This window comes from Micromesistius poutassou (genome assembly GCF_964030765.1).
Source record: "Micromesistius poutassou genome assembly, chromosome: 9".
Taxonomy (NCBI): Eukaryota; Metazoa; Chordata; class Actinopteri; order Gadiformes; family Gadidae; genus Micromesistius; species Micromesistius poutassou.
The window spans coordinates 3594527-3615541 of record NC_140279.1 but is presented as its reverse complement, the minus strand read 5'-3'; the positions used below and the strand labels follow the sequence as shown (position 1 = coordinate 3615541).

Genomic DNA, 21015 nt, shown 5'->3' with positions numbered 1-21015 from the left:
AGAAAACACCAGTACAAGGTTGGGGGAGAGTGCGAAGTTTGACTGGCCAAAATACACAAGTGTTTGGCTCAGTGGACGAAGACCATCCAGCGCCCCAGCCTCAAGGGCTAACTGGTGGCTACATCAAGTCCATTTAGGTGGCTACATCAAGTCCATTTAGCTAGCTACATCGGAAGCTATCACCCCTCTCGCTATGAATGAGAAGAATGGGTCCTAAAATTGACTAACAGTTCACAGGATTAATGCACGGGGAAAGGGCTTTGCCACCCGTGTTTTATTTTCAAGAACACACAGCTAACGTTAGCCCTGAAACGGGACACTGCTACTCCCCAGCTGGGAAGTAGCAGCGTCCCGTTTCAGGGCTAAGCTAACGTTAGCCTGCTAGCTTCCTGCTCCCAGTTTGTATGTAACGTTACAAATACGAAAACCCGCTATCCACAAGAATACACCATGTAGCCTCAAATTCATCAGTTTAGCATGTAAATAATAAAAGGGTAATGTCTCTACAAATACAGTTGCATTTTAAATTGCAGTGTATTTTCGAAACTCACCTGCAACTCTTGCATGCTGCCGAACTTGACGGCGAACTGATATCACCTGCGCATGCGTTGGAGGGATTACGTGTTGGTGCGCAAGGAAAAATAGTTCCTAAATGGAACTTGAGTAAATGCTGGAATAAAACATTTTAGCACCTATATTGGCCATATACATGATAGCATATTGTGTTTGGAATAATAACACTTTTCAATAATACAATTAATGTGTAAACATTACTGTTCACACTGTTACAAAGTTACATCATTGTTAAGTTAAATAGCGATATCAACAGTGTTTATTCAGTTACACCACTGTCAAACAAGCTTTCCTCGAAATCACCATTTCCGTAGCGCCATATATGTTTTCATGTCGGCAAATGGTCTAAATAAAGTCACGTTGTGACCCGGTGTATTTTACACTTGTTGAATGCATAAATGTTTGCTGGGAGTGTTTATTCGGTTACACCACTCTAAAATAAGTCTTCCTTGAAATCACCATTCCTCTAATGATTATGTTTTCATGTCGAAATGAAGTCACGTCGTGACTCGATGTCTACTGGCTTGTACTGGACTGGACTGGACTGCCATTGATATATATGATGACGTCCGAGAGAGGGTGGGGCTTTTCAGTATAATGCTACGATGTATGTGGCTGTGTGTGGGGCTCCGTCTGAGCAGCGGTGTATTCGGAAGTCTGTGTCCGATTGAGGGTTAAACTCAGTACAATCCCACAGTGTGTGGCGCCATTCATAGTGTAATGAAGAACTTGTGTGAAGGCAGTGTGGTGACTGTCTTGTGTGTGGGGGGGGGAGGGTCCGAAGAGCCGGTTGCATTAATGAATTGGTTGCACCTGATCACTGATGAGGGGGAAGGAGCAGGTGATTGAGGAATTTAAGGGAAGGGCACAGCGGGGGGTGGTTGAATCTGGGAAGGACGTGTTAACGCTACCGCCGAGCTGCACTCAAGGGTTGGGGTGGGTGCTGTTCGCAAGCTGCTAGGGCTGCCGGCGGCAAAGATAGATTAGCGGGCTGCACGAGAGCTAGGGCCGGGGAGTAGGAGTGCGTAGGCGGTGCGGCTTCCCAGCGAGGGGTGCTCCGATTCCGTCACTAATCGGAGAGCTCAAGAGTGCTGGCGTCTCCCTTCTCCCGTTGGCCTACCAGCACCCAAGCCTAGACCCTGGGGGAGGGTCCTGTATCCCAGGAGAGTTAAGTTGGAAACCGCTTGTGTGTGTGTGTGTGTGTGTGTGTGTGTGTGTGTGTGTGTGTGTGTGTGTGTGTGTGTGTGTGTGTGTGTGTGTGTGTGTGTGTGTAGCCGCTTTCACATATGGACGTGCATCCGTCTATTCTCCGTAGATTCTACGGACGTACCGTATATGTGAATGACATATCCTGACGTTGGACCTCCTGAAAAAATACTACCCCCGAGGTAGTATGTTCTCTGGAGGAAATGCTAATTACCTTATATGTGAATGAGCAGTAGGATGTCGGCATTTCACACCAGTTGAGTGGGCGTGTTGATGACGCTTCGGTCTACGTTTGCATGTCATTAAGTGTCACCCGCACCCTAATCGATAATAAGACTACTGCCTTTTGTTTGCTGAATGGTTTAAAAAATATTTTTATTATTATGTTACACCTTTCCTGCTGTCGGCTCCCAGACCATAGTCGAGGAGCACAAAAGCGACATTCCGCTCCGTCGATTCTCTCGGGAATCACTTTGACCAGCAGTGGGTCTGCTTATAGGTTTGAATATGGTCGGAATGAAGCGGCCACCGATTATTGACAGGCTGGGTACTTTATTCTTAGTTTCACTAACTTTACAGTATGGCCTACACGTTTGCACAGACACAACCGGACTCGTTCATTACTTCACTAAATTGACACTAGTGGTGGATTTCATGATTTGTTTGAATGAATCAGTTCGCGTCGGTCAGTTCGCCAAGAAGAGTCGTTCATTCGTTCGTTCGTTCGTTCGCATTTCCGGTAGCGGTGAATCATGATTCTCAGTCACTAGCCGTTTCTCAATTTGCGTTCTCGTGTGTTCTCGTGTACTTGTGTTCTCGATAAACGTCATCAGTGGTAGCCCAAGCACTGTTCCAATTCCAAGTACGCGAGTACGCGAGTACTGTCGTAAAACCCGGAAGTGTTCTTGATGCGTTCTCGATGAGGCCGTGGATGCATCGGAGGTGACTCGTGTGGACTTGGGACCGTTAAATATCCCAGAATTCATCATCGAGTCTGCTGCTGTTCCAATTGCAGGTGCGTACTCGCATTCTCGGAAGTCTGTACTTGAAAGTCCGGACTTGTACTTCCAAGTCCGCGAGAACGTAGTCCGCGTACTTGGTATTGAGAAACGGCTACTGAGTCGGTCAGACTCGGCTCCTCCCTCGTTCTCGTTCAAACGAATCGCGAATGCACGTTCGCGAATGCCGAGTCGGTCAGACTCGGCTCCGCCCTCGTTCTCGTTCAAACGAATCGCGAATGCACATTCTCAGCCGAGTCGGTCAGACTCAGCTCCTCCCGCGTTCTCATTCTCAAACGAATCACGATCGTGCAATGGTGCAAACGGTCAACAATCAACACAACATTAACTAAGTTCCTTTTAGCTGAGGAGTGCTTCATGTTCGGAATCGGGATGTTGTTGCCCGGCTGACTCTCGTGACTTCTCAGTCCTTGAGTCTTCACCGCTAAACACAGTCAGTGAACGAACGGCGACTCGCGAGTCAGCGCGACTCAGCGACTAGTGGGTGGAGCTGGGAGTCGAGTCTCGGCGAACGAATGAGACGAACGACGACGAACAAGAGCGACAAATCAGGTCGGTTTGTTCGTTTTAAAGAGTTGTTCGTTCGAACTGATTTGTTCGCGAACGAGCCACCACTAACTGACACACGCTACCGCTCGCTCTCCTCGCTCGTCCACTCACACACACTGCCATTCTCACGCACACACATGCGCTACTCTCGTAACAATTATTGACAACAGTTAGCTGAACATTATAGGGTCCTGTCCTTCCACTCCCTGTTTTCTCAGTTAAACACAGAAATCAACTACATTTGTCCCAGTGTTTGTTAGATGTGAAATGAAGCCAAAAAAGACACTCTTCCTCCGGTAACGCAGTCGTTCGCAACGCCTTTCTTGTTCGTCGTTTCTTCTATTTGTCTGTAACTTATGCCCCTTAAGCAGCCGGAGATTCTACTGACACTGATCTCCGCATATCGGGCATCAAGTGTGAATAAGTGTGAATGACCCTCACGGTCGAACCTCCTGCTCCACAAATGCGGAAAAAAGACGGAGGTCATATGTGAAAGCAGCTTGTGTGTGTGTGTGTGTGTGTGTGTGTGTGTGTGTGTGTGTGTGTGTGTGTGTGTGTGTGTGTGTGTGTGTGTGTGTGTGTGTTTCCTTGACGTGGCTGTGGTGGGTTAGGGGGTCGCTTAGGCAGGTGGGGTGGGGTAACTCAGGCGCCTGACCCAGTCTGAGCTGTTGGGTAGTGGAACTACTTATTATATCAAATAAATATCATTTTTGTATCTTGATGGCGCTGCCTTGGTTGTTTGTCGTATTCCTCCAGCCGCAACAATCTGACCTCGCGTTCTAGGTTTATTACAATATACAACATCGCTCATTATATCACTCATACACAACGACAATAAAATAGTACCGAAAAGTTGCCATGGGTCGTAACACGCTCATTCCTAGAACGCTCAGCACAAAACACTTATTTCTTCTTTTTTAAATCGTATAACTTTAGTGTGTGAATTCCAGCTGAAACAGTGGGTTCACATAAACGTTCAGACCTGTGGACCAAGTACTTACTTGTTTATTCAATGTCTGTTGAAACAGACATTCACACAAGTGTTTTTAGATTTGTTTTGATATTTTATATTGATACTGTAGGCTACGTTTATTTGCTGCACTATTTGACATTTCTCAGACTCAAAACAGTGTTTTTACTTACAATATTTATTCTTTTATAGGTTCAATATCCCTTTTTTTCCTCATTTGTGACAGTTCTACTCAATGTCACTTCCAAATAAAAGAAGAAAAGAGAAAGTTCCCTTCATTTGTATTTCGTTGATAGGATTATTAAAAAGTAGTCATGAGGCATGGGGTTATTATTGGTACACATTTTTTTCATAGAATCCACAGAAAATGTACTATGTCGTGATACATATCGTTATCGAGATATCAAATTACCCATATCGTGATATATTTTCTCCATATCGCACAAGCCTAGCATGACTCAAGGCACACTCAATCAACTCTTTTGTGTGTTGACATTCTTCTCAAACATAGAATATTTTGAAAGCTGGTAAACTGGTATATCCTTCATTATTAACGTCAAATTACTGGACTGTAAGAGTAAATGATAATCTTCAGTTCTATTGACCTTGTTGTGTCTTTAAATCCTTTCAGATCCTCAGAAGTTGATCTTTGCCCTGTCCGTTTCTTTTCTGGCTCCAGCCAGTTACACTAATGCGTCGATACAGAATGCTATTGAACAGGTATAAAGACATATGCGTGTGTGTTTGTGTGTGCTTCATCAAATACAATATTTTGTAATACCTACATTGCAAATTTGTATGTATTTGGTGAAACAATTTAGTTTATAGTATTGCACCACCCAAGTGAGATGTCCAATCAAACCACACCTCTCTTCTGTTCAGTTTTTTCTATTATCATTTTTTGAGTGCAAGAAAAATTGAAAAATATATCAGTGGTTTGTTCAAGCAGAGGGGTATTCCATCAAAGTCGCTAACGAAAGCGGCGCTTAGTTGATTAAGCCCAGTTAGAACTAGCGCCAACTTCCAATTGAGGCTTAAGCCGTTCCATCAACGCAGTTCAGCCGCGCCTTGCTCAGGTTAGTTCAAGCCAGGCTAACGTTATCCTGGATTACGCGCGTTCACAAGATATGTAACCAGCCCATAACCGTGAATGTCGAATCATGGATCAAATGTCCGAAAAGGACCGAGCGGGATCTTTTCCAGCAGCTTCCAACAGCAGCTGCTTGTGGAGGTCTATGAGGAGTACACGCATATAACTCAAAAAGGGAACACCATAACCATTAATAGAAACAGGGAGGCTACCTGGCACAAAAATCTGTTAAATGCATAAGTAGTATTAAGAGTAACATATTTTAATTTAATATTGACCATGGATTTAAAAGCAGGGAGATAGTCTCGAGTTAACATGTCTGACTTGCACCCGGTCGTCCGGGGTTCTATCCCCGTAATAATAGTAATATAGGAAGGATTACTAGAGATAATAATGAGATCAAGTAACTTTTCATGCCATTTATTTTCCATTTCTTTGAATATCCTTATTAGGGAATTAATAAAATTAATAAAGGGAATTACAAAATGAAGCCAACGCCAAGAATACTATGAAATATTCTGGACGCGAACTCGGATCGCACGTATCACAGGGCTAGCTAGACCATTCACCCAGCCGCTGATTCCTGATTACGCGATAATACATAGATTTGTGTAAAAATGTGTTGAAAAAATAGCCACAGTAATAATAGATAGCAATTCATTGAATTATTTCATTTGCATCATTTAATCTTAGACCCTTAGTGAAAATATACGCTGTTTGTACTTCATATATGTACATTTATGACAAAATTGTGAGGACTAGGTTTGGCGGAACCTTCTGATGGTACAATTGTTGCTGACAGATGGATTTCTCTGAAACACCGCTCAAGTTAGCCTGACAGTTAACCTGCTCCCGACCAGGTTAGTTTGGTCGGATAAATTGCCATGGTTACTTAGCGGAAATTCCCTTAAGTGACGTTCATGGAACGCAACTCTAGCTGAAAGAAGCCAGGCTAAGCAAAATAAGCCCGGCTTTGGGTTTAGCTTGGTTGATGGAATACCCCCCAGGTTAGTTTGGTCAGATAAATTGCCATGGTTACTTAGCGGAAATTCCCTTAAGTGACGTTCATGGAACGTTTAGCTTGGTTGATGGAATACCCCTCAGGAACATGCATGCTTTAGTAATTTCACTGCATATGACAGCAAGTTCCATACTACTGATTTTTCCCAACTACACTATTTGAAAATGGATGTATTTACCTTCATGTGTTCTTCAATTTGTCTCTTTCCTGTTTAATTCCATTTTCTCTTTATTCATCTGTTGCAGGCACTGTCGACTATTAGGGCGCTTCTTAAGGAGTCCACGGGTAGAGACCTTGCCTACAAGGTGCTCAAGATTAAAATCAAATAAGAACCAAAAATAAAACTTTACTCATTAATTTATAGTAGCGTTATTTAGGTCAGCGGCAGCTGCCTTAAATATAATAATAACAGAGGGCCACTGTTTACAGTATGCACACACAAGGCCCCACATATGGGATATGGATGTATTGTTCACACACAGTAGCCTAGGCCTGTCTCATAACTAGGTTGCTGCCTGCTGTCATTGTGAAAATTATAGGCATCATGTTGCAAGCAAATATTATAGCTGTAATGGGCTCTGCTCCATTAAATGTTGATGATTGTGTTGTCAGAAATATCTAAATAGTCTGCTGCAGACATGCAGAGGCAGGCTTAGTCAACTTGAAATGGATACTATCACCACGCATTGCACTGGTGGTTACGCCATTTCTAACAAATTACTCAAATAATAGCTCTTAAATCATACCTACAACACCTTTAATGTGGCACTTTCCATATGAAAGACTTCCGAATTGACATGAGTAATTTAATGAGTGAAAAGAAAGAAATGTATTTTCCTTGTCATTACATCTAGACCTACATAAAAAATTATTGTTTTTTCAAAATGCTCTCCTACAGCAAGACTATTTCTCAGCAATTTTCTATCCTGCAATGTTAATATCAAAGCGTCAACATTCTATCTTATACTATTCAATTACAAATGGGATTACATTAAAATACATATTAATTTAAGTCAATTGCTTTTGTCAGTGTGCAGGAAAATGTGTATGCAAGTTTACCAGTTAAATTAATATTAGGCTACAATTTACAAAGTGTTAGCCTCGGGCTAATATTTGACGATATTGGACCATATCACTCACCTGTTAACATGTCAGTCTTCCCACGCAAGAACGTGTGTCATGCATTGACTTTCACCTGCCTTTGCGTGTGCAACGAGGGCATTGTTGTCAGAATCTCCGGATCGCACAGCAAGGCATATCCCTTCTCTCTCCTTCTATCTCTGGCGAGGTAAGGTGTACAGTAGGATCATGCTCTCATCGTTAACCAGAGTGTGCCCATCTTGGATGTAGCCTGGGCTGAATTAGATAAACAAAGCACAACATAGGCTGCGATGCCTGAGCTTTATTCTGTTTCACTGATCTGCATCTGCAATAAAAAAACATGTATGCACATTAGAATGGTCTGAATAGGTGAAAAATGTTCACATGGATTATTCTGTGCCTGAGCTGTCAACATACATTGTGCGTCAATGTTGTCTGTGTTATTTGAATATTATAATAAAACTTAATTCAAATAAATATTTGAAGCTGTAAAATAAAACATCACACATGCTTTGGACGTGAGAAGAGGTAGGCTTTTCAATACAATATAGGTTTACCGGCTTAATTAAAATGATCCGCAGACTAATGCGTTTCTGATAAGGATAATTAACACACACAGATGCACCCGAACGCAAGCAGGCCCGAATAAAGACAGACAGACACACACACATTTTTATGGGGAGGCCTATATGTGTCCATGTAATGTATGTATGTCCAGGTAAATAAACTAACTTTGGAGAGTGAGACAGGGACCTCAGAGGTCCTTGCTATGACTTACCTAGTGCAGATGTACCTAGTGCAAACCCACCTAACCTAAGAAAATGTTAAAATATAGATATTTTCAAAATCTTTAAAAAATAAAACATTTACTGGATTTGTCTGCACTTTTTTATTATTATGCATCTCAAGATGATTTACCAGCAAACCAGATGTTTGACACAGAGTATATTGTAGCGGGTCAAAGTGGGACATGTTGCCAATGCTGAGAGGTAGTCCCAAATTTGTAGATGTCTTTCTAACTTAAAAAATAAACATTCTCAGATATGGTTTGTGTATGGCTCCATGTCATATTCCCCCGCCGTCATATTCATAACAACTTGGAGAATTGCCTCAAGCAAACTTAACCAACTTATAGATAGTTTCACAGTCTTTATTGTAGATACATTTATTTTTCTTTGTAGTAATTTCCATCATATTCTGACTAAATATACATAGCGTGGGACATTGTGATGACTCGCAACTTTCCCTGTTTGGCATAAAGCAAAGACAGTGACAGTTTACCTGCTCTTGATCCATGTGTGCACAGTTTCATTGACATCTAACCTAGCCCTATGATGACAGCTTTCCCTGCTTTCTGCACAGCCATTGGATAAAAGCCAGAGTTGAGAAATGCGTCTGTCCTGCAGTGGTTTGACCTTTGCAGATTAGCGCCAATCACAATGCTGGCCATCGTCTCAATATGTGGGATGCGTAACAAGGGTTAAATGCTCAGCAGTCCCTCATAAAGGGAGACCCCTTGTCAATCTACACCCCTGTCTGGGAAGGATCCCAGACCTATAGCCTGGTTATACTGCTCTATCCTCTACCGTCGTTAAAAACGTGAAATCACACAAGACATGAACATTTAACAAATTGGAGACTCAGACTTGCTCAAACTAATTATGATGTACACCTATGATGAACCCTAAATGTTACTATTTTATATAGTATTTCTCATGGATACAACACAGGATCAGCTTCAAAAGATCAACTTACAAAAATCCTGTTCAATTAAGTGGCCATAAAAGGGCATGTTGGTGTTGTTGTTAGGCAATAATGTAATTCTGTTAGAGCAAACTGCCAATAACTGCTTCTGAAATGTCTGTGTTAGTCATTTTGTGCAAAGTGAAATAGTGGTTTTGTTTTGTGTACGTGTGGAGTCTGGAGGAGTGGTTAACATTTCACCTAACTCCATGCAGAAGAATGGTGGCAGCCCGCTCAGATATGGACCAGAGCTAAATCTAGGCAGAAACTATGAGGGGTAAATGGAACAATTAGAAGGAATGAACACAGCACAGCAATAACATGATGCATATACACATATTTGTGCACAACAAAATGTTGATCCTCTTGAGAGTTGTGACGTATCAATATTTGCTTCAAGTTCAACCTACGGTCCACTAGTCTGTATTCCAGTGTTCCAACCGTGCTGTGTAAGGCAGTGATTCTTTGCGATATTATTCATTTTATCTAAATACATTGAAAAGGACACACATTACAGTGCAGGAATTGATGTGTTATTAGTATCAAGCAGAGTCATGCACTCTGGTCGCTCTCACCTTCTTCCTTGCTGTCCACCACAGGAGCCTGAAAGCCCGCACTAGGATCGTATATCTGTCTGCTTACCTCCAGCCCCGCCCCAGCTATGGATCCCGATTCCCCTGTCCTCTGCCTCCTGTCCCTGCTCCTCCTGTTGTCGAGCCTGAGCCAGGGCCACGGCACCATCTCCTGCCCGGCGAACTGCCGATGCTACAGCCTGACTGTGGAGTGTGGGTCCATGGGCATCCGGGACATCCCAAAGCACGTCCCGCCAACCACACAGGTAGCGGAGGCCCGTGTGCACACTGTGTGGAGAAAGTAGAGCTCATATCGAGTGGATGTCCTTTCAACGTCATGGTGTCAGCATTGATTATTGATTACTTTGGAAGCTCCAAAATAATATTTATATAATATGAAAAGGACTCACCTGTCACCTTGTATGTCTGATTCCTATGGCTCCTCTGCACTTTTCATGGTTATCAGTCCCTCTGGTAAATTGCTTTGTATGAAAGCTCCTGCAAATGTACAGATCCCATAAAGCAAGGGAACTCAATCTGTTAAATAAATACTAAAGTCCATGTTATCAGCAGGGAGTAATGAATAAACAAATGATTGGAAGACGGGCCCACCTGTAGTGGGGCAGGTCAGAACACTACTGCAGGCAGTGGGTGGTTTCTCCATCTCATGTGCACTTATTCAACGTATGAAGTGTTCCTTCTCATCTTGTTTCTTTCCATCTACTGTTGTGTCTCTCCAGACCATCTTTCTTCAGGACAATATGATTGGTCAGATTCGGCGAAAAGATCTCCCACAACTGAGGCGGCTGCATTACCTCTACCTGCAGGTAACCACACACACACACACACACACACACACACACACACACACACACACACACACACACACACACACACACACACACACACACACACACACACACACACACACACACACACACACACACACACACACACACACACACACACACACACACAAAAAGTAGTTTGAGCAAGCTGCAATTTTCTTGAGATATAAACAGTTATTATGGGCGTCCAGAGTATTTCATAGTTTTCTTGGTGTTGGCTTCATTTTGTAATTGCCTTTATTCATTTTATTGATTCCGTAATTAAGAATAGTCAAAGAAATTGAAAATAAATGGCATGAAAAGTTCTTTGATTTCTCTAGTAAACCTACCTATATTAATAATTACATGGGGCTTGAACTCCGGACGACGGGGTGCAAGTCCAACACGTTAACTCGAGACTATCTCCCTGCTTTCAAATCCATGGTCAATATTAAATTAAAATATGTTACGTTTAATACTACTTATGCATTCAACAATGCTAATGCCGAACATGTAGGCTTGTGTTTAAGTGCAGCTATTGTTATCAAGTAGTCAATTAATCAATCATTTTGAACAGTCAACAATCAATTTGTTAACCACATATAAGATAAGATAAGATAAAACTTTATTAATCCCCCGGGGGAGATATTCAGGTGTTTCAGCAGAAGACTGTAGAGATTGAAATAGTAATAAAGTAAGGATAAACAGAATTTAAAAAGACAAATAGTGAACATATCGTAAGTAAAGGGTTAGTAAATGCTAAGTAAATGTATGATGTAGTAATTCATAGTATTGTAATAAACCTAGAACGCGAGGTCAGATTGTTGCGGCTGGAGGAATACGACAAACAACCACGGCAGCGCCATCAGGATACAAAATTGATATTTATTTGATATAATAAGTAGTTCCACTACCCAAAAGCTCAGACTGGGTCAGGTGTTACCCCACCCCACCTGCCTAAGCGACCCCCTAACCCACCACAGCCACGTCAAGGAATCACACACACACACGCACGCGCGCACGCACGCAAGCACGCACGCACACAGAACAGCGGTTTCCAACTTAACTCTCCTGGGATACAGGACCCTCCCCCAGGGTCTAGGCTTGGGTGCTGGTAGGCCAACGGGAGAAGGGAGACGCCAGTCCAGCCCCGGCCCTAGCTCTGGTGCAGCCTGCTAATCTATCTTCGCCGCCGGCAGCCCTATCAGCTTGCGAACGGCACCCACCCCAACCCGTGAGTGCAGCTCGGCAGTAGCGTTAACACATCCTTCCCAGATTCAACCAGCCGTCGCTGTGCCCTTCCCTTAAATTCAACCTCAATCACCATCACCTGTTCACCGGTTCCTTCCCCCTCATCAGTGATCCGGTGCGACATTAATGAGTGCGTTAATTAATGCAACCGGCTCTTCGGACCCTCCCCCCCCCCCACACAAGACAGTCACCACCCTGCCTTCACACAAATTCTTCATTACAGTATTCACAGTATAAACATCAGGTCTATTGTACGTCAGCTCTCATTAGGCACATCATGTGCTATTTACCTGGCTAATGTGATAGGTGGGCCTGCTTGCTTTTTAGCATTGCTTTCCAGTCAAGTACAAGAGGAGATTGCAACACGCATATCAGGTCCGTTCAGTCTATTTCTGCATTACTGGAATAAAAAAAAAAAAATATATATATATATATATATATATATATATATATATATATATATATATATATATATATAATTTTGATTTTTAATTTTTTTATATACATTTAATTGGCGACCCAATTAAAATCTCCCGCGACCGGGTCAGGACGTCTTTGGGATAGACACCGTCACCGAGGTGGACCCAGGAGGGCGCCAAAGGTCCAACTAGCTATAGTCCGAACCCCCCCAGGATCCCTTGCGGCCCACTGAACACAGCGACCACGTCATTACAATATTCATATCATAAAAATAAAATATATTTTAAGAGGGACCCTGTTCCTAATAAAAATGTAACATATATAGGCCTAATGCCATCTCTTGCTGTATCCTCTACTTAACTGAGTTGAAAGTATGCTTTTTTGATGAGATTGGTGTGAAACCTGTGTTATTTACCCCATTGTTTACCTCATAAACAACAGCACTATTATCAGGAAGCAGTCACATTGGAAACTACAGTTGAAACATGCATGTGTGGTTCAAGCAGGTGCACTAACAAGTACACAAATTATTCTACGCAAGTTATTAGGCAGTTGAAAATAAGGGAAGCATGAACATGGATTTAATGGAAATAAGATATGAGACTTATATCAAACAAATACTACAGTTTGTGATGTATTGAGTACATCATAGAAGCACTTGCTCAAGGGTTGTATTAGGATTTCAGTACCACAGAAGTCCAACAGAGGACAGTGGCATGTCACAATTTATTCTCCATCATATCAGAAAATCTTTGGAAACACCTACGCAATGCCACGCCTGGGTGTGTACAAAGGTTGAAACAAAAACAAAGTGGTTTCATATAAGTACAACTGCCATCTAATACCGGTCAGAGATATATTGTTCATCGCGTCGTTGGGTTGATTACTAGCGGCTATCTTTAACAGTAAGCTCATTTACATTTAACTGCTTCAGGTAAGACAGAATCTTTTTTATTTTGGGGGGTTTATTATGTGCTGTATAAAGTAGGCTACTTTGTAACCTGCTTTGGAAAGGGGATTTACAAATAAAGTTATAGGCTATTATATTATAGGGCTATACTACTGCTTGTCTTCTTCTACTGTGGCAACCCGGCTCCGCTAGAGTGAACCGCCTCGTCCCAAACAGCCCACAAATCGAGTTTTAGTTCAAGCTGTTATATTTTAGTCCAGCCCGCCCGCCCCCTTCATCTATGTATGATCAGCTGCTGCCTGGTTGTGGCTATGCGCAAGTCTTACAGCTTATGTTATGTTTACTCAGTATTGTGGCTATGGGAGAATATTATGGCTGAAATATGTTACAAAGCCAACACGGCACTTTTAATCAAAACCAAACAGATAGTATTTTACTACTAAATAGAACAAAAAACATCTTTGGAGGAATCTACAGTCTTGTTCTTCAGGGTGGCAACACCTCACCCCTGACGACTGGTCTCTCTGCATACACGAACCAGGAGAGCCCTGAATGAGTGTGGAAGCCTGCCTTTTGAAGCATGCTTCCCCCCTGCTCCTCAGGTGTTCCGTATTTCCCTTGATTGGCTGTCACCAATGCTCTTCCTGGCGCCATCTGTGGGAAATCTGTGGTACACAGCCTCCACAACCTGTGTGGATGCCTGAGACATACAACTGTTTAAAATTAAATCATCATGATGCTAGTCCAGGTTTCTTTTGTTTCAGGGTTTCCTTTCTAGATGGGTACCCTCCACGGGTTCGTCTGCCTTTTGGTTGGCCTTCAGATCGCCACACATGGCGTGATGGCCTTTAGCAGTGGGGGATTTCTTCAGTCTTGCGATTCCCTGTTGCCTGAACATCCAAGCCGTCAAGGCACAACTTTTCCCCCACAGGACACCGAACAACCTTTTGAGATCAATGCCATCGCCGGTGAGGGGGAGTCAATTACCGGTAGGCCTATATGAATAGTGGTCATTTTCTTTTAAGCGGGGTATAGCCTACATATAATTTTTTCTCAATGTATCTGATCTCTGATCCCTTCAATCTGTATTTGTATAGTGATGCTAGGAAGCCAGTCAGCTGCTGCTCGAAAATTTACAGGGTTTATGGTGGAGGTCCGGAAATCAGTGAGTGAACTTGCCATGGGACGTTTCGTTGAGTTCGATTCTAGAAGTACTGGCTTGGCTTGCAATGGCATTGTGGTAAGGTGCTACTCCCAACCTATTTTCTTTACTGAATGAAAATAATGTCTACATGTAGGCCTATAGGTCATATAATTACAGCAGTGACTTTAGGCCTGGTTTAGCCTTTTGTTGAATTAAATTTATCTTTGTTTAGGATTCTGCTGTTACTCAAAATACAAACGTTCCAAAGACTTTTGTTAAAGTTAAATGGCAAGCAAAGGAAATTGGATCTTCTCCATTCTTTTTACGGTAAAGGTCCATGCTGTTATTTCATACACTTTAATCAATTAGCCTACCCTTATAATGTAAGTACAGTGTGTGTGTGTGTGTGTGTGTGTGTGTGTGTGTGTGTGTGTGTGTGTGTGTGTGTGTGTGTGTGTGTTTCAGAGCCACATTTGTTGAAGATTTCACCACATTTTGGAGACCAGTGAATGTCACTATAGAGACACCAGCTTCAACAACACAGCCATCAACTACAACAATAACTTCCAAGCCCAGTACAGAACAACCAAGTACAGCCCAAACAAGTACAGGACAACCAAGTACAGCCCAAACAAGTACAGGACAACCAAGTACAGCCCAAACAAGTACAGGACAACCAAGTACAGAACAACCAAGTACAGCCCAAACAAGTACTACACTTGGTACACAATCAACTACCATACTTGCGACACAACCAAGCACTGTACAACTCACTACTACACTTGGTACAAATCCAAGTACTACACAAGGTACACAACCCGTTACTGCACTTAGTACTCAACCAAGTTCTACACAACAAATTACTACACTTGGTACACAACCAAGTACTATTCAACCAATTACTACACATAGTACGCAACCAAGTACTTTACAACAAATAACTACAGATACAACACAACCAAGTACTAGACGTAGTTCACAATCAACTACCACAGCCGGTGCTCAACCAAGTACAAGTACACAACTAATTACTACACATAGTACTCAACCAAGTTCTACATAACTAATTACTACACTTGGTACACAACCAAGTACCATACAACAAATAACTACACATAGTACACAACCAAGTTCTTTACAACAAATAACTACACTTAATACACAGTCAATGACCATACTCAGTACACAACCAAGTACTATACAAAAAATTACTCAACTTAGTACACAACCAAGTACAACACATCGTACACAACCAATTACTATGAATAGAACTCAACCAAATACTGCACAAAGTACCGTACAACCAATTACTAAACATAGTAAACAACCAAGTTCTACACAACAAATAACTACACTTGGTACACAACAAAGTAGAACACATAGTACAGAACCAATTACTTACTACAATATAACTCAACCAAGTACTACACAAAGTACCCAACCAAGTACTGCAGAAAGGACACAACCAATTACTAAACATAGTACTCAACCAAGTACTATACAAGAAATGAGTACACTTATTGCGCAATCAACGACTATACTCTGTACACAACCAAGTACTATACAACTAATTACTACACATGGTACACAACAAAGTACTACACAAAGTACACAACCAAATACTACACATTTTACTCAACCAACTCAACCAGTCCACAACCAAGTACAATACAACAAATAACTACACATAGTCCACAACCAAGTACAATACAACAAATAACTACACATAGTGCACAACCAAGTACTATACAACAAATTAATCAACTTAGTACACAACCAAGTACAACACATAGTACACAACCAATTACTATGAATAGAACTCAACCAAATACTGCACAAAGTACCCAACCAAGTACTGCAGAAAGTACCGTACAACCAATTATTAAACAAAGTACACAACCAAGTTCTACACAAAAAAATACTACACTTGGTACACAACCAAGTAGAACACATAGTACAGAACCAATTACTTGCTACAATATAACTCTACACAAAGTACCCAACCAAGTACTGCAGAAAGGACACAACCAATTACTAAACATAGTACTCAACCAAGTACTATACAACAAATGAGTACACTTATTGCGCAATCAACGACTATACTCTGTACACAAACAAGTACTATACAACTAATTACTACACATGGTACACAACAAAGTACTACACAAAGTACACATCCAAATAGTACAAAGATAACTCAACCAAGTACTACATATAGTACAGACCGAATTACTACAAATGTAACTCAACCAAGTACTACACAGAGTACACAACCAATTACTACACAGAGTACTCAACCGGTTACTACAAATAGTACCCAGCCAAGTTCTACACAACAAATGACTACTCTTGGTACACAACCAATTACTAAAAATAATATACAACCAAGAAATATACAGCAAATGACTACACAGATTACTCAACCAAGTACATAGTACACAACCAATTACTAAACATAGTACACAACCAAGTTCTACACAACAAATGGCTACACATAGTAAACAACCAAGTACTATACAACAAGTGACTACATTTAGTACACAACCAAGTACTATACCTAGTTCACAATCAAATACCGCAGCCGGTGCTCAACCAAGTACAAGAACACAAAAAAGTACTCAACCAAGTAGTATGTTTAATGAACAACAATTTGAACAAACTAGTTAGTTAGTTTACTCAGTACACAATCTAGACCTTTTACCACATCAACTGGCACCTTACAGATGCTGTGTAGGCCTATCTATTATATTAGCTTGATTATTGGTTCATGGAGTATACTTGATGGCTATTTTGTCATCAAATAGCGCACATATGATTTTTTTTTTTTCATAAGGTTGTAGCATTTTTGCTTTTAGTAAAACCATTGTGAATTGCTATTGTTTTGCTATTGTGACCATGTACTTTGGGCATAATCAACTCATGATGTTGATTCTGAAGTACTACCGAAGGCTTTTTGATACAAAATTATATATATTTTTAACAAATTTTAAAGCTCTCATCGTTCTCTATTAACGCCGGTACAGTCCAAATGGGTTGCCTCATAACTAGTGCTCCCTCCCTGCTCATTTATCCATTGAAAAGTGTTTGAAAAAACCTGTGGAGGAGCTATAGACCTCTGAAGAATAAGTCCCGCCTCCAAGGCGGGACTTATTCAGTCAAATGTCTATGGGAAATAACATGGGGTTTTTGAATGATCGTACATAACAAACTCTGAAGGTGGCGAAGAAGTAAAAGCTGTGTTACATTTTGAACTACACACTTTTTCCATCTAGTTTCGACTGGGATTTTGGCCGTTAAAATAGCATTTATAATCGTTTACTACTTGACATTTGACCGAGGGAACCGGAGTGCCGGAGGCGGGACTTATTCTTCAGAGGTCTCGCATTTGATTGACAGGTCAGATGGATACCCTGAACCAATGAGGGATGAGAGGCAAGGTCAGAAATGACCAGGGAGAGGTCAATTAACATCAAGTGTGTCTCATGTAAAGAGGCAGCCAGAACTCATATTCTCACAGAGCATTATACACAATAATAGCTGATGGATCACTGATGCATTTTTAAAAGTGACACTCAAAATATATACCTAGCTCTTAAATCTACACAATCACAAACTATTAACTATCTACTAACTATTTAAACTGAATAAAATCATTAATTTCACATCACTCATTGCATTTTAACGCCATGTATCAAAGGTTGTTGCAGGGTAACAGCGGTGTCACTCAAGTGACAATTAAAGCACACTCTCACAACCTGTTTATATAACCTGTTCATATCCTAAATAAAACCAAATCTAAAATATTGTGAAACACCAATTGCAATCAAACGTTAAGGGAACAATTTACAAAAGCATAGGTACTTGTGCAATTACAAGAAGGTTGTATGTACTCTGATCTGCAGGTTCAACTTCAGCTCCTGAGAGTACCAGCAGCACTCCTGATCCCGGGCAGCCATCAGACAATCGGACGTCAAGGGTTTGATTTTTTTTTTCTTTGACAGAATTCAGCAGATAAATCTGCAAAACATAGACTTTGCTAATATCATGCAGCACTGAGCACATGGATGGTTCTTTCTTTCACTCTTGATACTCGATGATACTTGATGTCTCTCCCTCTGTCGGTTTACTCCACTTCAGCTTTATCAGGCTGTGGTGCCCCTGATCTGCAGCATCACAATTAATGGGGTATGTTTTGTTCATTCATATAATAAAATTCATATAATAAAATAATATGAATAATAATTCATATCTTTCTATAGATAGGGTATGTATTTATTTTTAAAGCACTTAATTGCTTAAGAATTTAAACAAATATGAGAATATGTCATATTTGTATAAATTCTCTTGATATTCCGACAGCAATCGAAAAATAAAATGGGGTTAGAATCTGTGGCTGTCACAGGCCTGTAATAAGCCCGTCCAATTATTTAATTGAATGAAATGATTGGATGGCCTACCTGTCTGTCAACCTACCCACCCAGCTACCTGCGTGAACTGTGCCTGTGCACTCATTAATGAGTCTTCTGGCTTCTAAATGGCTTGGCCTACCTATGGCTAAAGCTAGCAAGCTAGTGATGTGTTTTGGGGGAGTGGCTTTGGAGGGAGGCCTGTGGGATGCAAAATCCTTACTCTGCCTGTTTTCTCCAAATTGGCTTCCCTAGTTTAAAGGCACTTTATCACTGATCCATGCAACCATGTGAGTGACTGATATATCTGACTTCATGTAAATGTTTCTTTCTCCTGCTCTCTCCCAGCATGGCTTCCTACAGCCACCAACCATCAAGGTAAATCATTCCCAACTAGAAGAACATAGTGTCAACATGGTTGCACTGTGGCAAATATCCAATCTTCTTTGTCTTAAGATATTCAGGATTTTGCAGAGGACTCTCTCTCTGGCAGCCGAGAGCATATCGTTGATTTTGCTTTGTTTGTGGGACTCTGGCTGTGTAAGTGCCAAGACATATTTATAAAATTTAAAAAAATAGATCTCACTGAATTATATTGGACTGGTGGTGTACCAATTTTGGTGTGTGTGTGTGTGTGTGTGTGCGTGTGTGTGTGTGTGTCTAGGTCCCTCCCATTGCATTGGTGTCTGTTGTGCTGTTAACTAGTCTTATAGGTTATAGCTTGTTAATGGCTTCTTTGGCCTTTGGACCCAGTCATGAATTGTAAGTCATTTCTGTCAATCATTTACATTTACATTTTGGGCATTTAGCAGACGCTTTTATCCAAAGCGACTTACAATAAGTACACTTCGAAAATAAGATTCATTTAAGATTCTTGTGACATTTCCTTTTTTCTGTCGCAAGGAAACAAATTCATGATTGTGTTACCCAAGTGGTCACTATCCTTCACGAGGTTCTCCTCCGTAAGTAACAAAACATCCCCCCGGCCTATATCTCAGATATACCAGATTACTGAAAATACTGTTGCTTTTCTATTTTCACTGTCTTTCTCGTCTTTGTAATGTGGTTTTCATCACTTCTTTCCCACATGCAGTCGCTGCAATATTCCTGTGTCTTTGGAAGATCAAGGAGAGTGATGTTTGGAAGATTTGCTGTGACAGCCTCTTGCTTCTGGGAGTAATGGCTGGTTATACTGCATGGAGGTTCCTCTTCTTCCTAATTTTCCTATTGATTATTTGTGTGTTCAAAAAAAAGACACAAAGAAATCGAAGAGGTTAGTCATTCTATTTTTGTGCTTTTAATATGACACATTCCACGAGGGATTCAACTGAACCTGCTCTGTCACCTTTTGTTTGTTGCAGGAAATGATTATGCTGGTAACAGATGTAGAAAGGTAAAGGGCCTTTGCTTCATACCTTATTGAGATTTGACAAATGTAACACATGCATCAATGACTCATGTTCATTGTATTTAACTCTCAAATTGCTTGTAGATATAGACCTATTGATAATCTCTTTTTCAACTTTCAGAGCACAGTCATCATCTTTAACCTTGGAAATATAGCATTCGCTATTGCTTTGATTGTTCACATGTTTCCTTGCTTCTGATATTTGTTACTGTAGAAATCTAGTTTCAGAATGAAACATAATTTATTCATTCATAATAACTTCATTCAACCATTTTCATTTCATTTCCACTTCCATTTCTTCATTCATTATTATGAGGCAGTTATTCATTACATTTCTGATTTTGAGATGACATCTAGTATAATATAAGATTTTTGTTCTGTTGAGTTGATGAATAATATAATAACAATTTGTTCATGCCATTACGGGTTAACTCAGTGCTGGTGAAGCTTCTGGGTTTTGTTAAATGTAAGATGCCAGTGTTAGCAAAAATATGGTTTTGTTTTGGCAATCTAGGGCTATATGCTAGATTTGTCTATATGCCCCTGCATTTCAAATAAATATCTCCTGTCATCATTTTGAGCCAGCTTATTGTTAGACATCAGATATGTGATACGGCGGTTATGCCATTCCACTACATCCATCTTTACCAACAGCTTTTTAAAGTAATATCGGAAATTATCAGACATAAGAAATTCAAGATATTGCTTTAAAAAAATAACATAAAAAGATTAAATACAACTAAATTCATTTTGTATTGTATCAATTAAGTATAAATAAATTTGGTTGCATATCTCCTAAGCTAAA

General features: G+C 40.8%; 1 protein-coding gene across 1 annotated transcript; it reads left to right on the top strand.

The window, feature by feature from the left end:
* Nucleotides 1-14351: 14351 nt before the first annotated feature.
* LOC311353614 (uncharacterized protein) lies at nt 14352-21012 on the top strand (the record flags this gene model as incomplete). The annotated part of the gene is made up of 12 exons (XM_084473524.1): nt 14352-14492; nt 14629-14723; nt 14862-15205; nt 18299-18372; nt 18534-18581; nt 19151-19180; nt 19259-19342; nt 19467-19564; nt 19706-19764; nt 19896-20075; nt 20164-20195; nt 20332-21012. 12 exons carry the CDS (start codon nt 14352-14354, stop codon nt 20407-20409), a joined length of 1263 nt encoding a protein of 420 aa, XP_084329650.1. The 3' UTR covers nt 20410-21012.
* Nucleotides 21013-21015: the final 3 nt, after the last annotated feature.